At 45.6% G+C, this 24,649-nt stretch overlaps 2 protein-coding genes across 5 annotated transcripts in view; one reads left to right on the top strand and one right to left on the bottom strand.

The window, feature by feature from the left end:
• The window catches only part of CACNA1F (calcium voltage-gated channel subunit alpha1 F), a 186,565-nt gene extending 163,829 nt beyond the window's left edge, over positions 1-22,736 (bottom strand). The window contains exon 1 of the mRNA XM_029608013.1: positions 22,609-22,736. The gene's annotated coding sequence lies outside the window, so the exon portion shown is untranslated. The remainder of the gene's footprint in view (positions 1-22,608) is intronic.
• RIBC1 (RIB43A domain with coiled-coils 1) overlaps positions 14,252-24,649 on the top strand; it is a 51,170-nt gene continuing 40,772 nt past the window's right edge. Inside the window, exons 1-4 of one of the 4 annotated variants that reach the window (XM_029608011.1) lie at positions 14,252-14,381; positions 16,060-16,187; positions 16,316-16,397; positions 17,632-17,976. In XM_029608011.1, the coding sequence (XP_029463871.1) occupies positions 16,071-16,187; positions 16,316-16,397; positions 17,632-17,976 (544 nt within the window). In that variant the 5' untranslated portion in view covers positions 14,252-14,381; positions 16,060-16,070. The other 3 variants (XM_029608008.1, XM_029608009.1, XM_029608010.1) reach the window with 3 other exon arrangements.

The following is a 24,649-nucleotide window of genomic DNA, read 5'->3' as shown; positions in this document are numbered from 1 at the left end:
CATATCAAACTGGGGCTGTCACTCGAGGTGGCCATAACTCCCACAAAGTAAAAGAAATGTTGAAAATGTAGCTGCAAAGTGATGGCCCCACCCACAAAGTCCAATAATAAAGTGTAAGTCTCGGCCCCCCCCTTCCCCCCAAAAGCAGTCAACAAAAAAAATTTAAAACTAATCGGAGAAAGTTCTTTTTTACTCAACGCACAATTAAACTCTGGAATTTGTTGCCAGAGGATGTGGTTAGTGCAGTTAGTATAGCTGTGTTTAAAAAAGGATTGGATAAGTTCTTGGAGGAGAAGTCCATTACCTGCTATTAAGTTCACTTAGAGAATAGCCACTGCCATTAGCAATGGTTACATGGAATAGACTTAGTGTTTGGGTACTTGCCAGGTTCTTATGGCCTGGATTGGCCACTGTAGGAAACAGGATGCTGGGCTTGATGGACCCTTGGTCTGACCCAGTAAGGCATTTTCTTATGTTCTTAAAAGGGTCCCGAACCCCAGACACCCCCCCCCCCCCCGAAAGGTCAATTTCAAAAAAGTAGTCTCCCGAGCCCTTGCCTCCCCCTGCCGACATCCTTCCCCCCAAAATTCTTAAACACAAACGTAGCCCTCTGGCCAGCCCTTCCCCCAACCCCCAAAATCCAATAATACCACACACCCTGGCCCTGCCTCCTGAGAGCTAAAATAAATAAAAAGGGTCCAGAGCCTTGGGGGGCCCCCCCCCTGAACTTTAAATTCAAGTAGCAGCTCCTGAATTAGGACTGGGTTGTACCTGTGCACCCGACCCTAGTTGGCACCATTTTCTGAAATAGTGTCAACCTGATCTTGTCCCAGCCATGTGAGTGGGGCAAGGCCTGGAGTTTGGGGGGGGATCAGGAGGTGGGGGGGGGGGGGGTGTCAGCAAGGGGGATTACATTTTCAAAGTTTTTTTTACATGGGGAGGTCGGGCCACCTTGAGTGGTGGCTCCAGGTTAAGACAGGGGTCAGCATTGATCCCTGCTCACTCTCCCCGTTTTCTGTGATTTTTTTTTTTAGGGGGACCAGCAGCTCTTTAAGGCAATGGCGGTCCTTTGAGGTTGGGGCCCGCCCTCACTTTAAAGGGCTGCCAGGGGCGTTCTTTTGCCCCATGTTATTTGGCCATGAGATAAAAGAACAAGCCATAGGCCCACAAAGTTTTTTGGGGGGAAAAGGGCCCCACTATTGTGGCGATACCCCCCATCATGATAGTGGGACCTGTCCTGCAATAAAACCTTGCAGCTTAGTGGCTCCAAACTGGGCACAGCTCAACCAGCATCTCACAATGGAACCTCACATCTCTGTCGTGGTAAAGACCTCCATTATTTATTTACCTCACACTTTTTCTTTGGTAGCTCAAGACGAGTTACATTCAGGTACACTAGGTATTTCCCTGTCCCCAGGGGGGCTTACAATCTATTGGCCTGATTTACTAAGGCTTTTCTCCCAATTCTGTGCTATGGGAAAAATGCTTAGTAATGGAAGCCCTAAATTTGTACCCGAGGCAATGGGGCGTGAAATGACTTGCTCAGGGCTACAAGGAGCAGCAGTGGATTGAAACCCTGGCTCCCCTGGTTCTCAGCCCGCTGTTCTTTTTTTTTTTTTTTCAATTTAAGATTTATTGATTTCATAAACAAAGGCAGCAATAGTTACAGTTACATAAACTGCCATAAGTAAGAGTCAGAAAATATTTTACCCCTGTACAATAGCCCATCATACCTCCCTCACCTCCCCCCAGCTTAAAAAATGTACCAAGTATATGATAAATGTGATGTCCAACATATTTATAAAAATAAAATAACACAAATTAACAGAATAAGTGGAAAGAATTTGCTCTTAGTAACGGTCAACACGTGGACTCTCCAAGGCTTTTTTGGGAAACTAGCAAAGTTGTCATGAGGGGAGAAATAATATCTTACTTAATTGGAAGGAATACCCATCTTAATAAGACTATCCTGTAATAAAAAGCGAAATTAATGATAGTAAAGAAAAAATTGATAAAACACTTGACTAAAGAAAATAAAACAGAATATTGTGTTATCTTGTCTAAATGCATATATACATCAGAGGGCACAAAAGATGCTACAACATTCAGAACATAATCTCTTCAGATTTGGAAATAAAGCAGAAAGATTCCTAGCTAATACAGTTTGGCAAGGGAGAACCTTCAAAGAACACCTTAGAACCAAACAAGCTTCTGTAGTCAGCAAGAAGGCAGACATTTGTGAAGTCCTAAAAGCTTTCTATGAATTACTAAACTCTGATGATAGGACAGGAGAAAAAAAGAGGAAAATCTCTTTTTCAAGGACCTATTTCTGCACAAAGTTACGGAGCAACAACTGAATTTTTTTAACAGACCAATTCAGGCCTATGAAATTCTTAATGTGATCTACACAAATAAATCTGGCAAGACCTCAGGCCCAGATGGGTTTTCTTATGATTCTTTTAAGATTCTGCATTCACAAATAATAAGTCCAATGAGAAGGTTTTTTGAAGATGCTCTTCAACAGGAATCCTTCCCAAAAGGTTTCAATAAAGCCTATATTACAGTTCTAGCTAAACCAGGGAAAAATCCACTGTTACTATTTTTTTCATATAGACCCATATTTATTTTATTTATTTATTTATTTTGCACTTTTATATACCGATTTTCCAATAACAGAGCTACTGATCAATTCGGTTTACATTCTGAACAGAACAATGACAAGTTAATGTCTTACAATGAACAGGTAAAAGTAACTTGGATACAGCTATATGGGGTAATAACATAACATAACGTAAATGCTACAGAGCCTAATGTAGGCTAAAACAAAGAAGCAAGGTATCAATCTGGGAATGGATTTAAGTCTGTTAAGGATTCAAAGAAGGCCTGAGAGTTCTGGATATGATCTATATAGTTCTCTGGGGGGGTTACTAAAGAAGGGTCCTTGGCATGAATAGTTCGGCAGGCTGTTGCTTATGAGAACGCTTGATTGAATAACCAAGTCTTTAGTCTTTTTTTAAATATAGTGGGGCATTGCACTAATCTGAGGTCTGACGGGAGAGTGTTCCAGAGTTTGGGGCCGGCTGTAGAGAAGGCTCTTTTACTTAATGATGATCTTATCGGTGGAATCTGAAGGCTGTTTTTGTAGGCTTGTCTCACTGGCCTGGTAGAGGTGTGTAGTTTGAGAGGGATTTTGAGCTCGAGTGGGGCAAAGTTATGTAGTGCCTTGTGGATTGATGAAAGTACTTTGAAGTGTATTCTGAATTTAACGGGAAGCCAGTGTAGGTCTTTTAAGATAGGAGAGATGTGTTCTCTTTTGTTAGTCTTGGTTAGGATCCTTGCAGCCGCATTTTGCAACATCTGAAGTGGTTTTATGGCGTTAGCAGGGAGGCCCAATAGAAGTGCATTGCAGTAATCTATTTTTGTGAGAATGATTGCTTGTAGAACTAATCGGAAGTCTTGAAAGTGGAGGAGTGGTCTCAGTCTTTTTAAGACTTGTAATTTGAAGAATCCATCCTTTACGATGTTCTTGATGAGAGATCTGTAATTCATTTGGTTATCTAGTATTACTCCTAGATTTCTGACTTGTGGTGAGAGAGTTGGTTGTGAGGACAGGTTGTTAATTGATTGTGTGTAGGTTCCGTCTTGGGAGATGAGGAGGTATTCTGTTTTGTTCTGATTAAGGATCTAATTGAGGCTAGAGAGCAAGTTGTTGATGGCATGTTGGCATGAGTTCCAGAAGTCCAGGGTTTTTTGGAGAGATTCGGTAATTGGAATCAGAATCTGAACATCGTCTGCGTATAGATAGTATATGAGATTTAGATTGAGGAGGAGCTGGCAGAGTGGGAGGAGGTATATATTGAATAAGATTGGAGAGAGTGAGGATCCTTGTGGGACTCCCAAGTTGCAGTTGACTGGTTGAGATTCATCCTTGTTGACTTTGACCTTATACTGTCTGTTCTGTAAAAATGATATAAACCAGTTTAGTGCCACATCTCTAATTCCAATGTCTGACAGACGATCTATTAAAGTGTTATGGTTTACCGTGTCAAACGCTGCGGTTAGGTCTAGGAGGATGAGAAGACAGGGCTGTCTTTTTTCCAGAGTCAGTAAGATGGAGTCCGTTAATGAGATTAGGAGGGTTTCCGTGCTTCGAGATTTGCGGAAGCCGTACTGCGACGGGGAGAGGATGTTGTTATCGTTTAGGTATTCTGTTAATTGTTTATTTACAACTCGTTCCAAAATCACTGTTAAACTGTGATTTAAAGATTTTTGCCAAAATCCTAGCAGATAGGTTGAGTTGGGTTTACCGGTATTCCCCTCATTTATTTAAAAAAATCAATTGGGATTCATAAAAGGCAGAACAGCTGGTATATGCATAGTCAATTTAACAACAGCAAAATTGTAAACACCCAAACAATGGCCATTGGCTTTTACTCAGAAAAGACCTTTGATCGGGTTTCCTGGCCATATATGTTTTCAGCGCTTAAAAGATTTAGTTTTAAAGAGATATTATTAAATACATCTCACTTCTATATAAGGATCCGGTATATAATATATGTTGCATCCGTCGCAGCTCAACGCCCTCACTCTGCCCTCTTTACCACTGTGGCGACTCCCTCCGGGTCTGATGCCACGGCCTCTTCTTGCCGTCTCTCTCCGGCGTTCCTGGACCAGCACGATGCTGTGGATCCGTCATGTTCCTGATGACGTAGGGCAGGCGCGCGTGCTCCGATTGATGTACCAGCAAGGGCGTGAACCTCGGGGGCGTCCCCCTGAAATGACATCATCCGCTTCCAATATAAAAGGTCTCAGAATTTGCTAACAGATCGAGTTAGCAAGAATTCGTCCAAGCTACTCTGCCTCCTCGTACTTACCAGGGGTACCCGCTCCTCGAGGGCCCATTGTTGGAGATCTGCTTGCCAGAGGGGAGGAGATAGCAATCTGATGTAGATCTGCTTCTCCAGAAGGGAGGAGTTGGCAGTCTGTTATAATTCTGCTGCTTGGAGTTAGCAATCTGTTATCGAGCTCCTCCAGTAGGTGGAGGAATTAGCAGTCTGTTATGGATCTCCTCCTGGAGAGGGAGGAGTTAACAATCTGTTATCAATTCCTGCTACTAAGAGTGGCAATCTGCTGTAAGTCCACCAGAGGGTTAGCAATCTGTTATGGATCACCCTGCCAAGGGGAAGAGCTAACAATTGTAATACTCTGTAGGCAGAGTTAATCATCTGTGGTGGAACAACTTCCCACAGAGTGGCAGTTGTATTATACCGCTCTAGTAGTGTAAGGGATGACACTGAGGTGAATTGTGAATCCCTGGGCTGATGGCAGATGACAGCGCCCTCAGGAGGATATCCTGAGAGGGGCCACTGGCTAGGCTGGAGTATGGAGACAAGCATAGATAGTTCTTTTATTAGACAGGAAGTAGAACCATCAGAAGTGGCAGTAGTGAGCTGATGTGTCTGGCAGGGCTGAAGTCCCTTCGATACTGGAATTGCGGTCTCTGGGTTGCTGAGCTGTAGAGAGAGACTATAGGTAGTGAATAGACAGGGTATGCTGGATACATAACCAGTAGAAGATGATACACTCACAACTGTAGATATCTGTAATGGCTTCTTTGCAACAGTCTCTTCAGTATATTCAGGAACAGGAGCTGTAGGCCAATGCAGGTTCCTATATGCAATCTGAAATAAGAACTCACAATATCTGTGTATGAGATGGCTTGTAGAATAGAAGAGAGTCTTTGGAGAGTTTTAGGAACATAGGCCCTTGTGGAGCATGTACCAGTTCCTATCTTCAATCTATAATAGTAATGCACCAGATAAAGGTAATTAATAGCTTCTGATATAGAAGAGAGTTGAGAAGGGATTTAGGAACATGGGCCCTCGTGGAGCGAGTACCTGTTACTTTCTGCGTTCGCTTCCAGGTAGTAAGGAGTCTTCTGAGCATTCAGGGACGTAGGCCCTCGTGGAGTGAGTACTGGATCCCATCTTAGCAATCTGAAATCAAGAAGAGAGAGAGCGGGGCCCTTGAGGAGTGGGTACCCCTGGGTAAGGTGGTGGAGGCAGAGCATTGGAGAATGAATTCCCCTTGCTAACTCGATTCGAAGTAGCATGCAAAGACCTTTTAAGGTGGAAGCGGATGACATCACTACGGGGGGACGCCCCCGAGGTTTGCGCCCTTGCCGGTACAAACTTTGGAGCGCGCGCCCTTACGTCATTAGGAACATGGCGGATCTGTAGTGTCAGGCCAACCTGGGGATTCCAGGAAGTACAGCAAGGAGAAGCCGTGGCAGCATCTGTCCGTCAGACCCGAAGGGAGTCGCCACAAAGGTAGAGAGGGTGGAGCGAGGGCGAGAACAGGCACGAACGCAACAGTACCCCCCTTCAAAGGGTGGTCTCCTCTTCGGGTACCAGGTTAAGTACCTAGGATGCGTGAGATGGAATTGACGAAGCATCTCTTTATCCAATAGGTCTGAGGCTCCCAAAGATGGTTTCGGGGCCGAAGCCCTTTTCAGGCAAACAATACTCAGCCTCTGTTCAAACATCCAGGATCTCTAAATTCTTGAGTTCATTTCAAAGGCAGACGAAGTTAAGATTCGAAGAATCTTGCAGAGTGTATAATGAAGTCAGCAGCAAATGAGAGGGCTGCCGTGGACGTCACTGAGGTTTCAGTGGAAGTGGTGATGTAGAAACTTGTCCAGAATCCACTTCTGATTGGTTCTTCCGCAGGATGCTGGAAGAGAGATGATGGCAATACCAGCAAAAAGATCAGGCTGATGAATGGAGATATCTTCATCCCCAGAATCAAACAGTGCTGTAAACCTCCAGCACGACTTCCGAGTAAACCAAACGTAAGTTGATAGAGATATCTTCTTCTTCGGAATCAACAGTGCCATAGGTAATTGGGCATGACTTCCGAAAGCACCAATTGTGAAAGTGGGTAGCTAGAGATGTCTTCTTCATTGGAACTGATGGTAGCACCAGCAGACAACCAGGCTGGTAATTAGAGATATCTTCATCTTCATCTTCTTCGGAATCAACAGTACTGAAGACCTTCAGCACGACTTCCGAGTAGGTAGATCGTAGTGGATATCTCAAATTTGTAATCCAGGAAGACATTAAAGATGTAGAGTGCCATCTAGCTATGGCACGCATAGCAACCGCTATGAAAAACAGCAGGTAAAAAGAAAAACTGCTGGTGATGTTAATAAGATCCTCAAAAGAAGTGGTGGTAAAAACAATCATCCAAGGCCCACTTCAAATTGTGATACAATAGTGGATCTTCAAATTTGCTGAATGGACTCCTCAGATCTTCCACAAAATGTCTGAGATTAAAGTTGCCTCTTGCCCCTGAGTCCTTCCGGGCAGAGGTTTGAACCATCACTGGTTCAGGAATCACAGAGATTGGACGAGAGAGTGGAGGAGATATTGCTGTAAAGCTCAAGAACAGTCCTCCCGCAGGATTCAGGCTTGTCCGTTTCCTGGATGAATAGGGCAGACAGAAACATCATGGCCTGGCTGACCACAGTACATACATAGGCCATTCTTCCTCCTATATCTTCTCTCTTTAAAGGTCAAGTGACCGTGACCAGGTTCCTTCGGTTCCTTCTTCTCCACAGCAGGAGATGCTGTATCCCCTCATAATGCAGGAGCACTGGTTTGCTTCAACCCAGGTAGCACCTTAGGCCGGAGTTCCTTCGCCTTGTCTCGGAGTCGCCAATCAATTAATTCTTCCAGCGAGTCAGGTGTCTGACGAGCAGCCAGCTCGTCCTTTATGCAGGTGTCCAGGCCTCTGCAGAAGAATGTCTTCAGGCATCTGGGGTCCCAGCGAAGTTCCTCTGCAAGAGTTTTAAACTAAATGGCAAATTCCGCCAGAGATCCATTGCCTTGCTTCAGGTCCACCAAACCAAATTCAGCAACAGACATACGAGCAGGGTCATCAAAAATGGATTTAAACAAGTCCATAAATCCTTCTATGTCCTGCCAGATAGGGTCCTTGCGTTCCCACAATGTAGATGCCCACAATAAGGCTCTCCCATCCAAATAAGACAGAATGTAGCTGGTCTTAGAGAGGCCTGTGGGAAACAATGAAGGCTGTAAAGTGAAATGTAAGCTGCACTAGTTCAAGAAGCCCCGAGTCTTTTGCAGTTCTCCAGAGAGTCGAAAAGGCGCAGCCAGTGGAACAGCTGATTTCAAAGTTACCTCTGGTATCAGTCCTTCTTGTATAGAAGCTAGTGCAGTGAGCCTTCTGTGTGTAAAGTTAGTTGAAAGCTGCAGTAAATTTCTCCAAGGTTTCTTGCTGTTCTGAGAGGCGTTGAGCCAGGCCCGGAATAGCCTGCAAGGCAGAAGGTGAGCTGGGTCCATGGGTTACAGACATCAAATACCTTTAGCTGAATCCCCAGGAGCACTGCTTCTCCAAATACTTTTTTTGAAAGCTAAATTCACTGTAGTTAGTGTTCTCCAATTATTTTAGCCAGATTCACTGGAGTTACTGTTTCTCCAATTCTTCTCCAATACTTTTAGCCGGATTCATGGAGTTAGCAATCTGTTGGAGATCTGCTCCCCAGAGGGGAGGAGTTGGCAATCTGTTATAATTCTGCTGCTCAGGAGCGCCCTCAAGAGGATATCCTGAGAGGGACCATCGGCTAGGCTGGAGTATGGAGACAAACACAGATAGTTCTTTTATTAGACAGGAAGTAGAACCACCAGAGGTGGCAGTAGTGAGCTGATGTGCCCAGCAGGGCTGAAGTCCCTTCGATACTGGAATTGCGGTCTCTGGGTTGCCCTCCAGGGCTTGGACTGGTAAGTATCACAGGTAGATGGAGGAGGTGGGAGGGTCCTAGCCATAGAGTAACCCTCTCAGAACAGTACCTGAGATTCAGAGATGAATGTTGTTCTCCTCAAATTTCCACTTGCCTGTTTATCCCCAGGTGGAGACTCCAGTAGGATTCACCAGACATTCCAAATGTCTCAGTGGCACACTTGGGATCTGAATCCAAGGTATCCAGGCATCAGGGGAATTCACAGATATTCTATCTTCCTTCAGCTGGGCAGGAAGGGTGACAGGACATAAAACTTCCTCCCAAAAGTAGAAAAAACAAAAATAGACCAAAGTGAATTATCATGGAGCTGCCAGCCACAGGTTGTGAGATAATACCAGCAGGTCTTCTCCTGGGCTTCCCAGGGAAATGTTTTTCTACTCATGGAGCAGCTGGTTCAGGAACCAACAAGAGGAGGAGCTATTTTAGACCTAATCCTTAGTGGAACGCAGGATTTGGTGCAAGAAGTAACGATAGTGGGGCCACTTGGCACTAGTGATCATATGTGACCAAATTTGACTTAATAACTGGAGGGAGGAAAGTAAGGAAAACTACTTCTCTAGCATTTAACTTTCAAAAGGGAGACTATGACAAAATGAAAAGGTGCAGCTGCAAAGGCTAAGAGTTTACATGAGATGTGAAGATTGTTTAAAAATACCATTTGGAAGCCCAGAACAGATGTATTCCATGTATTAAAAAAGGTGAAAGGAAGGCCAAACAACTGCTGGCATGGTTAAAATGTGAGGTGAAAGAAGCTATTCTAGCTAAAGGAACATCTTTCAAAAAATGGAAAAGGGAACTGAATGAAAACAAAACAAAACAAGGAAATAGCATAAGCTCTGGCAAGTTAAATGCAAAGCATCGATAAGTAAAGCAAAGACAGAATTTGAAAAAAAGCTTGTTATGGAAGCAAAAACTCATAATAAAAACTTTTTCAGGTACATTCAAAGCAAAATGCCTGCGAGGGAGTCAGTTGGATCATTAGATGATCGAGGGATAAAAGGGGCACTACGGGAGGACAAGGCCATAGTGGGGAGATTAAATGAATTGTGCTTCAGTTTTTACTGAGGAAGATGAACAGATAACCATGCCAGAAGTGATATTTAAAGGTGATGATTCATTGAAACTGAAACAAATCTCAGTGAATCTGGAAGATTTGTGGGGCAAATTGACAAACTAAAGAGTAACAAATCAGTTGGATTAGATGGTATAAATCCCAGAGTGCTGAAAGAACTGAACAATGAAATTGCAAACCTATGTGAGTAATTTGTAAACTATCATTAAAATCAGCTATGGTATCTGAAGATTTGAAGGTGGCCAATGTAATGCCGGTTTTTAAAAAGGGTTTCAGGGTTGAGCTGAAAAACTAGACTGGTGAGCCTGACATCAGTGCCAGGAAAAAAACTATTCTAAAGAACATTACTGAACATGTAAATAGACATAGTTTAATCGTACAAAGTCAATCTGTATTTAGCCAAGGGAAGTCTTACTTCATCAATTTGTTACATTTTTTTTGAAGGCTTGAATAAACATATGGATAAAAGTAAGCCAGGCTAGACTTGGGGAAAAGCTACTGCTTATCCTTGCATGAAGGCAACACAGAACTTATCTACTATTTGGGATTCTGCCAGGTACTTGTGACTTGGATTGGCCACTATTGGAAACAGGCTACTGGGCTTAATGGACCCTTGGTCTGACCCAGTATGGCTGTTCTTATGAAGTCCTTTCCTGAGCCAGAGACTAGGGATCTCACAAGAGACACCAACAATCTAAAAAATCACAAGGACTCATAACTTGAAACTACTCAACCAGACAAGGGGTGCACTGGAAGGGATTGAGTCTCCCACCTAAGCAGGTGACCCAAAGCATGAGGCCTGGTACTGGGAATAGGCAAAACCAAAACCCAAGAGTACTACTTCTCTTCTAAAAATTCAACTGAAACTGCCACAGTGCTTTTTCATGCTGCCTGCTTTTATGCAGGCTAGAGTTGACCAATCTAGCAGCCTCACTGGAGATGTTGTTAGGACTGATATGCTCCAGCCCTATTCATACTTGGAAACTTTTCTTTTTCATTCACTCTGAGATTGTTGTGGATTGGCTAGCTGAGGGGGAAGAGGAGTGTGTGGCAGGACAGGTGGTATGCACACAAACTTTCTCCTTTTTCATACAAACACAATCTTAACACATTCATATTTTCACTCTCACACACACATGTTCACTCACCCACCCATTCTCTCATAACACCCATGCTCACTCACACTCTCTCTCCTCCCCTCCACCCACACTCTCTCTCACCACAAACCCAGCAGCAGCAGCCTCCTCAGGGCCCACACTGCTTACAGAATTCTTCTACTTTCTTCCAGCTGTGTGGGCAGATGCTACCCAGCTCCTCCTTCCAACCCCGCAACAGGAGAGGTTCCCTGTTCCTGCTTCAGGCTATGCAGCCAATGCTCCTCTTTTTTCCTGCATGCATGGGCCTGGATGACTTCCTCTTCCAGGGGCTACACAAGCCTGTACTGCCGCCAGCTTTTTCTTCTGGCCATAGGCTGACATTCCTTTTTCTTCCCACTGGTGTGGGTCTGAACGCCGTCTTGTTTTGGGGCCTCTGCAGCTGCACCCAAAGTTTTCCAATGTTGGCCCAGAGACCTGGCAATTCCTTTTGAAATTCGGATTCTTCTGGTCAGATCCGGAGTCTTCCCAGGTATGCCCCTATCTCAGTGCTTAAGCTAGAGCTCTCTAGAGGAGATCCCAGAGGGTGTCTCTACATGTATGTACTTTTACTTCCATTGAGCCCAGGTCAATTTTACAACAGCCATTTGCATGCATAAAACCAAATTGGTGTGTAAATGATTTTGAAAATTACCCCCATTTGTCTCTGTACATGCGCTACTCACATCATGTTAATAATAATGGGATGAAATTCTGAAAACCTTGGCCACAAACTGTTGCTGTTCATGATTTTATTACCCTGAAATTCCACTTTCAGCTGCACAGTGGCGCAGTGTGTTTAATAGTCTCACTAAAATCCTCCCTTCAGCCCAGCAGATGCACAGGCTGGGAGGGTAACGAGCCAAGGAGGAGCCTGCTCCCCGCAAGTCCACATGATCGCTTTCCGTCGGGCTCAACTGGTATTATCTGATGTTGTCCAGAGACCTGGCAATTCCTTTTGAATTTCGGAGTCTTCCAGTTAGATCTGGAGAATTTCCAGGTATGCCCCTATCCCAGTACTTAAGGTAGAGCCCTCTAGTGGAGATCCTGAGGGTGACTCTACATATCTGTACTTTTACTTCCATTGAGCCTAGCCCAGATACATTTTACAACTGCCATTTGCATGCATAAAACCAAATTTTATGTGAGTAAATGATTTTGAAAATTACCCCCTATTTGTATATGTACAGTGCTGCATACATTTGACATGTGCTACTCACATCATGTTAATAATGGGAAGAAATTCTGAAAACCTTGGCCATAGCTAGAACATAAAAAGTTGCCATACTGGGTCAGACCAAGAGTCCATCAAGCCAGCATCCTGTTTGCAACAGTGGCCAATCCAGGCTACAACTACCTGGCAAGTACCCAAACACTAAGTAGATCCCATGCTACTGATGCAGGTAATAGCAGTGGCTATTCTCTAAGATAACTTGATTAATAGCAGTAATGGACTTCTCCATGAACTTATCCAAACCTTTTTTAAACCCAGCTACACTAAATGCACTAACCACATCCTCTGGCAACAAATTTCAGAGCTTAATTAATTGTGCATTGAGTGAAAAAGAATTTTCTCCGATTAGTTTTAAATGTGCTACTTGCTAACTTCATGGAATGTCCCCTAGTCCTTCTATTATCAGAAAGAGTAAATAGCTGATTCACATTTACCTGTTCTAGACCTCTCATGATTTTAAATATCTCTATCATATCTCCCCTCAGCTGTCTCTTCTCCAAGCTGAACAGCCCTAATGTCTTTGGCCTTTCCTCATAGGGGAGCTGTTCCATCCCCTTTTATCATTTTGGTTGCCCTTCTCTGTATCTTCTCCATTGCAACTATATCTTTTTTGAGATGCGGCAACCAGAATTGTACACAGTACTCAAGGTGTGCTCTCACCATGGAGCGATACAAAGGCATTATGACATTTTCTGTTTTATTTACCATTTCTTTCCTAATAATTCCTAACATTCTGTTTGCCTTTTTGGCTACTGCAGCACACTGAGCTGATGATTTCAATATATTTTCCACTTTGATGCCTAGATCTTTTTTTTCTGGGTGGTAGCTTTTAATATGGAACCTAACATCGTATAACTACAACATGGATTATTTTTCTCTATATGCATCACCTTGCACTTGTCCACATTAAATTTCATCTGCCAATTAGTTGCCCAATCTTCCAGTCTTGCAATCTCCTTCTGCAATTTATCATAATCTATTAGATAAATGAGGCTTGACCGACGTGCCACAAATGTGCAGTAGAGAGCAGCTCTACTGCGCATGTGCGGGAGAGCACATCGCTCAGAGCAGAGCGTCAGATCTTTGAAAACATGGCGGTGGCGGCGAGGAGCAGTAGAGGCCGCGAGCAGTAGTGGCGGCGGTGAGGAGCAGTAGAGGCCGCGAGCAGTAGCGGCGGCGGCGAGGAGCAGTAGAGGTCGCGAGCAGTAGAGGTCGCGAGCAGTAGCGGCGGCGAGGTGCAGTAGAGGCTGTGAGCAGTAGAGGCCGCAAGCAGTAGCAGCATCGGCGAGGAGCAGTGAACCTGGTGGTGAGGGAGGGAGGAAGAGGGAGGGGAGGTAGGAGGTGAGAGTGGGGGGAGGTTGGAGGGAGGGGAGGTAGGAGGTGAGAGTAAGGGGAGGGTGGGGAGGTAGGAGGTGAGGGTGAGAGAGAGGGGGAGGGGAGGTAGGAGGTGAGGGTGAGAGTGAGGGGAGGAGAGGAGAGGGGGGGAGAATGAGAGACAGAGGGATGTGAGTAAGTGGGAAGGGTAAGAAGTTGTGGAGCAGAGAAAAAGAGGGAGTGGGGGAGGGCTGAGGGAGAGGGAAGGGGATTGGAGGGGATGAGAGTGAGGGATGGGATTGAGAGAGGGTGGGGAGTGACGGGAGGGGGGTGAGAGTAAGGGGAGGGAGGCAGTGGGAGACAGAGGGTAAGACTGAGGGGAGGGAAGGGGGTGAGTGACCCGGAAGGGGGAATGAGGAAGAAAAAGCATAGAAGGGTGTTGTGTTCGAAAGTGAACTGAAAAAAAAAATTAATGTAGCCCGTTGTTACGGGCTTAACGACTAGTCTGAATATATTGAAAAGCACCGCTCCAAGTACAGATCCCTGAGGCACTCCACTGTTTACCCTGTTCCGCTGAGAAAATCTGACCATTTAATCCTGCTCTCTGTTTCCTGTCTTTCAACCTGCTTTTCATGATTTTATGATCCTGAAATTCCACTTTCAGCCGCACACCGGCGCAGTGTGTTTCTCCGGTCAGCTCAGCAGATGCACGGGCTGGAGGGGCGACGAGCCGAGGAGGGGCGAGGAGAGAGGAGCGAGCTCTGCGCCCCTCAAGTCCACGTGATCGCTTTCCGTCGGGCTCCACTGGTATTATCCGCAAAGGGGTGTCGGGCTAGTTAGGCTTAGGGTAGTGGCTGAGGGGAGGCTAAATTTTCACTGGCAGCAGCAAACATATTAAATACTTGTATTTCATTCTGTCGCGTGTTCTACAGTAAGATGGGAGCGGTGAATACTTGCCGTGTCCTTCTTTTAGCACCTCCACCCCCGGGCGTGAGGAGTGCGCGCGTCCTGTCTCCATGGGAACGGGATCGCCTCTCCGATCTCGGGCGCTCAGGAGCGGAGCCGGGAGGGTGAGAGCCCGGTGTGGGGGGTGAGGCGGAGGGGCAATTGCGGGAGGTGGGCAGGGCAGTAATAGCAGGATGTTCAGGAACCCCCCCCCCACTCCTTCTCACCCCACAAAATGAGTGTCCGCAGGGGACGTGCTGTTTCTACACCCCCTTCCTGTCCGGAGTTGTTCCACTTTGTCCTAGCAGAAATGACAAATCCCGAGACGCCGGGTGGAGTTGGTTAGAGCTGCTCTGACTCTCCCAGGACGGGGGTCAGGAGAATCTTCCCTTCCCCTTCTTGCCCAGGAGCAGCAGCAGCAGAAGATCACACCCCATTACCAGAACGCCCTCCTGCTGCAGAAAGCAAGAACCACCTAATCAGAGGCGCAGTGTTACAAGCTTAAGTGCCTCTTAGGTGGCTAAAGGATGAATTCGTGTAGTAGCAGGGCTGAATTTAAGATTTTTCTTCCTATAAGGAAGTTTGGAGAGTAGAGGGTAGGATACCCTGGAGATCAGAAAGTGAGGGAGGTTCCTTCTCCCCCACGGTAGCAGAGTGCCTTAGTAACATCCTTTTGAAGTGAACTGGGAGCAGGCTTCTCCTTGACCCAGCTGCATTCCTCTTTGGCTTGGGTATTTTGCACCTGAAAAATTTAGCATCCTAGGCAATTTCCTATGCTGCCTATCCCTAAATCCGGGCCTGGCTTCTAGTTCAGCCATACCTGGGTAAGTAGATTGTGCTATTTTTTTTACTGCCAGAAGAAAAAGAGGCATTTTGGAGGCATGATGATTGGAAACTACATGTGTACATTTAAATTTCAAAAATATACAAGTGTAAGTCAGCATGCTTATGCCATCGTTCAACACCTGGTAAGTGTATGCATGCACTTGTAGCCACATAAGCTGATCTTCAAAGACAGTGTATGCTTCTGAAGTCCCAAAAAGGGGAACATTTTACAAATCCAATTTCAAAATCAACTAGCCAAGAAGGCAGAACGCATACAAATTCATTGCATATAGCATAGGAAAGTGGGATTTGATTCACAAAAAGGAAGTATTCTGTATATTCAATTCTTTAAAAAAATTAAAGCCTTAGATGATTGCTCTAATTTTCTTAAAAGTTAAATCTGTAGCTTGACTGCCTTTTTTGTGATTCATTATTTAACTACTATTGCTAGTTCTACTGCACACAAGTTTCAAACTTGTGCAAAATGTTTGAAAGTAAGACTTCCGATAGTTAAGAGAACCATCAAAATTGGTCAAGATGATACATTTACTACATTGCTAGATATTTAAAAATGCAAACTCTTAGGAAGGCCAAAGCCCCCCTTCCTTTGAAGTTTTGCTTCTGGTATGGTTTACCCATTCTTCCCTCATAATGTTCTTGAAGGAAGATCATGTAAATCCTGGATGGTTTAACCTCAGGCTTCGCTCTCCCACAGCAGTTGGAACGATGTATAAACTAGATCTTCCCCTGGATCTGAAGGATGCTGCTGCAATTGAGAGACGGAGGAACAGGGAACAGCAGAGGCAGAGCCGCATCTTCAATGCGAAAGTCCGCACAATTGGGGTGAGCCTAACCACTGTGAATTGGGGATTATGGTTCTCCTTGTGTCTATACAGATGCCAGGTGCTCAGAAGTAAGAGTTGAAGCAGCCCTCTGTTAATAAGTCCTCACACCGTTTCCTTTATTTGCAGGTAGATGTGGAAGCACTAGGCCAGCAGGTGGTGGAACGAAAGGAGATGGAGGAAACCGAGAAGGCTCGAAATGACACTTTTGGTAAAGGGACATCCTTTTTGTTACAAAGCTAGATTCCTTTTATAGTTCAATTTTAGTCTCTTACAAGAGTCTGACAAAGCATAGGTACAGCAGGCATGGAAATAAAAGAATAAGAGAGCAAGAAAGTTCAGAGCCTCTGCATCTCCATCCTCTCTCAGCAAGGGGCATTGTGAGGAATAGTGGAGGAGTCTGGCCATCTGGCTCCATGTCATAAGAGTAGGCTAATTCAGTCCTGGTTTTACCCTTTTGCATGCAGGGACTTGAAGTTCTGATTGCCCCATTGATTTATCTACAAAAATCAGAACTACAGGTTGCTTCATGTAATAGAGTAAAACCAGGACTGAATTAACCTGTTCCTTATGTCATGGAGCCAAGTGGCAACCCTAAACCTGGCACTTTGGTGGGAGCAGTAGGTAATGATAGAGAAGGACTGGCAGTGCTTGGGAAGCTATAGAGAATGATGGAAGAGCACTTGGGATTGGGGAACTGTAGGGAATGGTGGATGAGCACTGCTTGTGGGAAGAGATGTAGAGAATGATGTAAGAGCAGTGTCTGTTGGAGAGAGCAATAGGGAATGGTGGATCAGCATTAGCTATGAGGGAAACTTAAGAAATGGGTGGAGGAGCACAGGGCATGGGAGAATTGTAGAGAATGTGAAAGAGCGTTGGCTGTCGGGAGAGCTATAACGATTGGTGGAGGGATACTGAGGAATGGTGTAAAAATGCTATGTATATGGGAGTTGTAGGGAATGTTGGAGAAACACTGGTTGTAGAGTGTTCTCTAGGGAATGGTGAAAGTGCTAGCTGTGAGGAGAGCAGTAGGGAATAGTGGAAGAGTTTTGGGGACGGGAGGAGCTGGAGGCGATAACAGAAGAGCATTAACTGTGAGAGAAGCTGTAAGAAATGGTGGAGGAGTGTTGGCTGTGGGAGAGATGGAGAGAATGGTGGAGGAGCACAAGTGTGGGGGAACTCTAGGGCATGGTGGAGGGTGCTGGATGTGGGGAGAGCTGTAGGAAATGGTGGAGGAGTGTTGGGTGTGGGGGAGCTGGGAATACTGGAGGAACAGGTGTAGGGAATGTTGGGGGAGCATTAGCTGTAAGGGGGAGCTATAAGGATTGGTGGAGGAGTGCTGGCATTTGGGGGAGCTGCAGAGAATTGCCGAGGACCACGCATATATGGACTGTACATGTCTCCAGAGGTAATGATTTGCTTAGATCATTTATGCAATTGTCTAGATGCACAGCGTGTGGAATGTGACAAGGTTGTACAGATGATGGAAGAACGAGAACGCCAGCATCGGAGGGATGTACACCAGGCAATGGGAGAGTTCTGGGAGCGTCTGCAGCAGCCCAACACCAGGCGGGAGTTTGATCTCTATGACCCCGACGGACTAAGAAAGGATAGGCCAGCACGGCTGTGTGATGGTGACCCCCGTTGTGGGCCTGCCAGCCTGCAGAAGTTTCAGGGGGAGGATCTGAATGAAAAGACTCGCAAAAAGAAGCAGCAGGAGCTGACCCACCAGTGGCTCACAGAGCAAAGAGATGAGAAGAACAAGATCCTAAAGCAGACCAAGTATGCAGGTAACACATCCTGCAGCTCCAGCACATTAAAGATTAGCACACTCTCATCTAGCATTCTGAACACATACACACATAAACGCAAAATTAAGAATATCTCTGCTACCTCAGGCAGTTTGCTGTGATTCCACAGAGCAGGAAGGGCAACAGAAGTTGGGACCTGCCATGGAATAAGGGGAAACAGCCCAGAAAAACCTGCTTCCTCTTCCACTACTTATCCACTGTTGCTGCCAAGCCACTGCTGGTAATAGGACTCATCCATTCCCCCACTCTTGTGCAGCAGCAACATGGCTGTGTTTAAGGCGTAAGTCATGTGGCTTGCACTGTAACTTTGTGTTCACTATATTGCTCATGGAGGAAACATAGCAGTGAGCTACTGTCACAGTTTGGGGAAGAGAGGGGCAATTGAGGATTGTCAACTTGGAGAAGCATGGGAGGTAGAAGGAAAGATAATGGATGGGGGTAGTGGGAATATAGTGGATGAGGGAGGCGAGATGAGAAAAGAGATGCCTTTTGGAGAGTAGAGAGATGGTAAAAAGAAGAGTGAAAAAGAGAGAACATAGTAGCATACCGGATGTCTGCAGAGAAGGATCATTTGACCTCCCTGCTCCCAGTCTACCCAAATACCCCCTGCTGCTTTAGCTAAGGATATTTTCCAGCTAGCAGCCATATAAGCATGACCCCTTGTAGCATATCACTCTGCCTTTAGTCCTTAGCTGGGAAGTGTTGCAAAGTCAACCTGCAGCCCATCCTAGGAAGCTTGCCTGCTCCTCCCGATTCTATCTGGGATTGTAGCAAAGCCTTGCCGCAGCTGCATGTGGATTGACCCTGCATTCTCTTCTTGGGAGCTTAAAGCAGCCGCACCACTGCTCTGAGTCACCTTTGTCATCTCCAATTTATTTATTTTTTGGCCTTTTGATATTCCAAGCAATTGAGCAGATAGGATTCTCAGGACAAGGGTGTTGGAGTAGTTATGCAAATCTGTTTTTATGGAAAATGCCTCCTTGACCTTTATTTGAAAGTTTCTATCATTTCCTCCCTTATCTCTCTTCCAGCAAGTACATTTTGAGTTTCTTAAAACTCTCTGTATAGGGTCTGTATTGCAGGCTCTGTCCCAGTGTGGTAACCCTTATCTATACTGCTTCTATCCTCTCAATATCCTTTTGCAGGTTCAGCCTCCAGAACTGAACACAGTACTTGAGGTGATGTCACATTAGGGACCTATACAAGGGCAATATTATATCCTTATTCCTGCTCATGATAGCACCACTTAGTTCCCACTTACTTTATTACATAGCTTGAAATGATTACTGTAGGTCCTTTTGTGCTTTGCAGTTGGCAATTCTTTTCTTCCTAACTGATAAATGGCACAGTGACAACCGTTTTACAGGTTTTTGTGCTGTCTACAAACAAACATATTTTCCTCTCAAGTCCCCCTGCAATCTCATTAGTAAGATATTGAAAAGAAGTGGTCTAGCACTGAGTCCTGAGGTACCCCACTGGCCACTTTACCTTCTTCAGAGTGGACTTCATTGACTATCACTCTCTTCATTTTGTGGCTCAACCAGTTGCTTGCCCAGTTAACTTTCTATCCTGATCCCATACTGGCTAGTTTGTTTACCTTCTATGTGGAGAGTGTGAGAAGCTTTATTGAAGTCTAAATGAGACATATCCCATGTACCCCCTGATCTTCTACTTTTGTCAGGCATTTGATCTCTGAGTTACTTAGTTTCAGTCCTGGGGATGGAAATCTTTCTAGTAGCATGGGGAGGTAATTGATGTAGATGTTAAAATATAGGATCAAGACAGCACCCTTGTTTTATTTCTTCTGCTTGAAACTGTCTGAAAACTGTTGATCTCTACAGGGCCAGTGGAAGGGTATCAGGTACGCTAGGCAAACCTTCGGCCTTGTGTCCCCCCCACCCCCCAATGGCTTAGCTATCAGCTGAAACAGGAGGAGAGAGCGGGGAAAACAGCATTGGTGGCTGCAGTTGCTAGCCGTCTGGGTCCTATCCCAGTAGTGAGGAGGAGAGCAGTGGGAGACTGAACTGGTAGTGGATGAGAGGATACCTTGACTGCTCCCATCCATTCAAAAGAAGAGAGAATTCTGGCGGGAGAAGGATTGCAAGAACGCTTCACCTTAGCTGCCACGGTTTATAATTGGTGAGGCACACGTGGAAGTAAAAGTGGGTGGGCGGCACCTGGAAGTTTCCAGGATTTCGCTGCTTCCCTCACCTCCCCAAATTATGGTGCTCTAGGCGACTACTTAGTTTGCCTAATGGAATTGTCAACCCTGGCTCTTTACCTTACAGCTGATGGACTTTTTCATTGAAAACTGGTAAGCAAGTTGAATGGTTGTGGGAGTAGGACAGACAGTTGTAAATTGGGTGAGTGAGTGGATGAGTAGCAAGATACAGAGAGAGGAGGGCAAGGTAAAGTGACAAATGGGGTACCCCAGGGCTCCGTGTTAGGACCAGTTCTTTTCAATATTTTTATTAGCAATACTACTGAGGACCTGGAGAGAAAAATATGCTTGTTTAAAGATAATACAAAAATATATCATAGAGCAGACATGCTGGAAGGGATGAAAAAAATGAAATGGAACTGGAAGAATGTTTAGGGGCTTAGGGTTGAAAAGTGTGAAGTCATGCATTTGGGATGCAAACATCCATTAGTCACATATTAGAACGACAAGAACTGGAAACTGTCAAACAAGAAAGAGATCTGAGAGTAATCATCTCATAACTGCAAGGTTGCTAGTCATGTGATAAAGTAGGTGGGAAAGCTTACAGTATGCTCAGTTGCATAAGTAGAGGTATCGTCAGTGTGGCAATAGGAGATAATATTGTCTATATACGGATCACTTCTGAGACTTCCTCTTGAGTACTGTGTTCAGATCCTGAAGCCATACCTTTGTAAGAATCCCAGGCAGATGGAAGTGGTTGAGAAAGGAATATTTGGTTTTTACCTGCTAATTTTCATTCCTGGAATACCACAGGTCAGTCCAGACATGTGGGTTTTGCAGAGAACAAAAACTTTTCTGAAACTGTTACTTAAGCTACATTTCCACCTGCACTCCTTCAGTATTGACCTGTAAGCCAAGATGTAGACAAATTCAAAAGGTAACCTAACTCCCTCTACATGAGCAGGTGAAAAAAGGTAGAGCCCTTCAACAAGAGCCCTTATGTCCACAGCAGGGATCGAAACCCTTGAAAGTTAAACAATAACAACAAGACTTTTCAGTCTTCTCTATGATACACATAGCCGAGATAACGGTCTTTCAGTAGGGTGGGGTTCTGGACTGATCTGTGGTATTCCAGGAACGAAAATTAGCAGGTAAGAACCAGTTTTCCTCTCCTGTTCATACCCCAGATCAGTCCAGACAAGTGGGATGTACCCAAGCTCCCCTAAACTGGGCAGGAACCTGAAAGACTAATTCACAACCCCACCCCCCCCAAACAGCACCTCATCGTGCACCCGAACATTTATTTGGTAATGTCTGGTGAAAGTGACGACCAAGTCGCCACATGGCAGATGTCCTGAGGAGAAACCAACTGATATTCCACCCAGAAAGCTGCCTACTCTCTGGCCCCTTCAGGAAGCACCCTTCCCTTTCAAATATAATCTGAAATTAGGGCCTCTTTCAGCCACCGTGCAATCATAATTTTCCAAGCCTTGCATCCCCCTTCTTTGCTCCACTGAACAGCACAAAAAAGTGATCAGACTTTTGAAATCCACTGGTAACCTTCAGACACTGAAGTAAACACCAACAGACATCCAACAAATGTAACTCTCTAGGTCTGCTGCATCCAGATGCCAGAATGCAGTAAGTTCAACCTGCTGACTCGAATAGAACAACAACAACAACAAACAAATGACCTTCAGCAAAAATGAGGAAACTGTCTGCCACAAACCCCATTGTTCCTACATGACAAGCCCTGAAGTTCTGAAATTCACCTGACTGAACAGATAGCCACTAGAAACACCACATTCAGAGAAAGATCCTTCAGGGACGTCCCCCGTAAAAGGTGAATTACAAAGAGCCTTAAACACCAAATAGAGGGTTCAAGAGGGGTACACCCAATTAAAAGGTTGTAAATGCTTAGTGCCTATCAGAAAACCAGATCCGAATGGACCACCAAAGAAACTTCATCCACCTTACCTTGATAAAAACAGCCTAAGGCTGCCATTATGCGTTCACTTTTGCTTGGCTGAGCCAGATGTGCCTCATGCTTGACAGCAAACTGCCTGTCAACAGGCCGCACTGAAGCACCCCCGACCGGGTGCCCAGTGGGCCTTAACTACTTGCTCTCCTTCTCCTCCCCCAGCTGTCTCATGACCAGCCAGTCAGCGTTTGCACCGCACTGCCTTGTCTTTTTTTTTTTTTAAAGAAAACAGGCCTGTGAAAATACCCCCCAGAAAAAAGAAAGGGAATACTTTCCTAATAGTGATTCAGACACTGGAGGGCCAATGGGAGCAGCCCAAGGAGAAGGATGGAGTCAGAACCTCTGGCTTTCAGTCCCCTTGTTGATCCCCAGGGGACGGAGGGAGCCAGAAACACTGGCTTTCAGTCCCCTCGTTGACTTCAGGCTGAGTTAAACCAGGGATCCCAAGCCCCTGCTCACTCTGCCGCACCTGAGGGATGGCCCACGAAGCTGCTTAACACCTCAGGAAGCCCACGCGAGAATCCTCTTCTATCTCTTCTTCTTTTTTTTTTACTCTTAATTCTCCAGACTGCAGGATTTTCACCTCTACCATCTGCCGGAGTCAGAAAAATACTGATGCACTGCATATGGCACTCTAGCTTATGTAGCAGTTTCAGAAACGTTTTTGTTCTCTGACTCCATCTGCTGGTAGAGATGCAAAACCCACTTGTCTGGACTGATCTGAACAGGAAAGAGGCTTCTAAAATGGTACAAGGCCTGCAACACAAATCCTAGAAAGAGAGGCTTAAGACACTCAAAATGTACTCACAAACAGGCCGATACAGTAAGGGCGCGTAAGAAAAAGTGTGGCAGTGCCGGGCGCCCGCTTGTTTGCCGCGCGCACAGTTCGCATCACATACCACTCGATACAGTATTTAAATTAGACACAAATGCAAGCCGCGTCCATGAAGCGCAATTCATTTTACTGTATAGAGCGCTATACAGCGCCTATACAGTATCCTGGGTGCGCTGGTACCTGTCATTTCAAATGTCATTTGAAATGACAGGTACCAGGAAGTGGATGGTTCTCCTACGCTCGGGCATCGGGGATTGCCAGTCCTCTCTCCCCCCCTCCCGAAGCAAGGCGCAGGGCGAAAATCGACTCGACATGTTATTAAAGCAAATAGAAATTGTAACAAAAGTAAACTTACTGCATGCTTCCAGCAGCCCCAGTCCTCTCTCCCCTCCTCCCGAGGCGCGCACCGCGGCTCCCCTGCCTCCCGGGGGCAGCCGGCGGCGAAAGCGGCTTCCAGCAGCCCCGCCGGCGAAGGTGCATGAACGCACGTCCAATTTGGGCACTCAAGGCAGCGAAGACGCATGAGCGCAGGCCGTGACCTGAGCGCCCGGATGGACGTCCGAGGTCACGGCATGCGCCTTCGCTGTCTTGAGCGCCCAAATTGGATGTGCGTTCATGCACCTTCGCCGGCGGGGCTGCTGGAAGCCGCTTTCGCCGCCGGTTGCCCCCGGGAGGCAGGGGAGCCGCGGTGCGCGCCTCGGGAGGAGGGGAGAGAGGGACTGGGGCTGCTGGAAGCATGCAGTAAGTTTACTTTTGTTACAATTTCTATTTGCTTTAATAACATGTCGAGTCGATCTTCGCCCTGCGCCTTGCTTCGGGAGGGGGGGAGAGAGGACTGGCAATCCCCGATGCCCGAGCGTAGGAGAACCAGGCCACACCATGTTACTTGCTTGCTCCAACCCACCCACTTATTTGACCGGAGCCTGCCTATTGCTGTCACATCCCTCTAATGCCAGGGTCAGGGTAGGTGGTAAATTAGCAGGTTAAAGACGCGGCAAAACGGTTGGTTAAAAAGGCGATAATCGGGCCGCACGTTTCTGTATGGGAGGGAATAGCTAATCCAATCGTTTACATATCATATACATGCCGCGGGCGGAAAGGGATACGCGTCGATTTAAAGAAGCGGTAAGGATTGGTAAAAATGGATAGTGAATCGCGGGTTAGACTTACGCGGCCAAATTGTGGGTACAAAGCGGGTTAGAAACAGGGTAACCTCGGCCGCGCTTTACTGTATAGACCTGTAAAAGAGAGAAGGGAAAGGGGGAATTGAAAGAAACATGCACATGTTTGACGGCTTCAGTAAAGTACAAGAAGGTGAAATTTTCCATTGACAAAGGGTCTTGGGTTGTAAAATATTAACCATTTAAACAATAAGTAAAGTCTTATCATATAGTCATTTACATGTTAATATTTGCTAGCCAGAGCTGCAAACCTCCTCATGTTTGCCTGCAGCTGTCTTCTGGGTTTCCTTTTATTTATTTATTTACTGGTAAGTAAAGCTTGTGACTGCACTGAACCCAAGCAAACAAAACAAGAGATAAGATTAACAGTACAATAGGTCATCAAGCTAAACAGAGTAAATCATCCTCAAAGTTATTCAGCACAAATAAGGTTCAGGACAACAATCCAAAGAAATGATAGTAATACAAGTATAATGTGTGACATTCCAGATAGC

The sequence above is a fragment of the Rhinatrema bivittatum genome, chromosome 1 (genome assembly GCF_901001135.1).
Source record: "Rhinatrema bivittatum chromosome 1, aRhiBiv1.1, whole genome shotgun sequence".
NCBI classification, from domain to species: Eukaryota; Metazoa; Chordata; class Amphibia; order Gymnophiona; family Rhinatrematidae; genus Rhinatrema; species Rhinatrema bivittatum.
The sequence above is the reverse complement of the archived record's forward strand: the minus strand, read 5'-3'. Positions and strand labels throughout refer to the sequence as shown.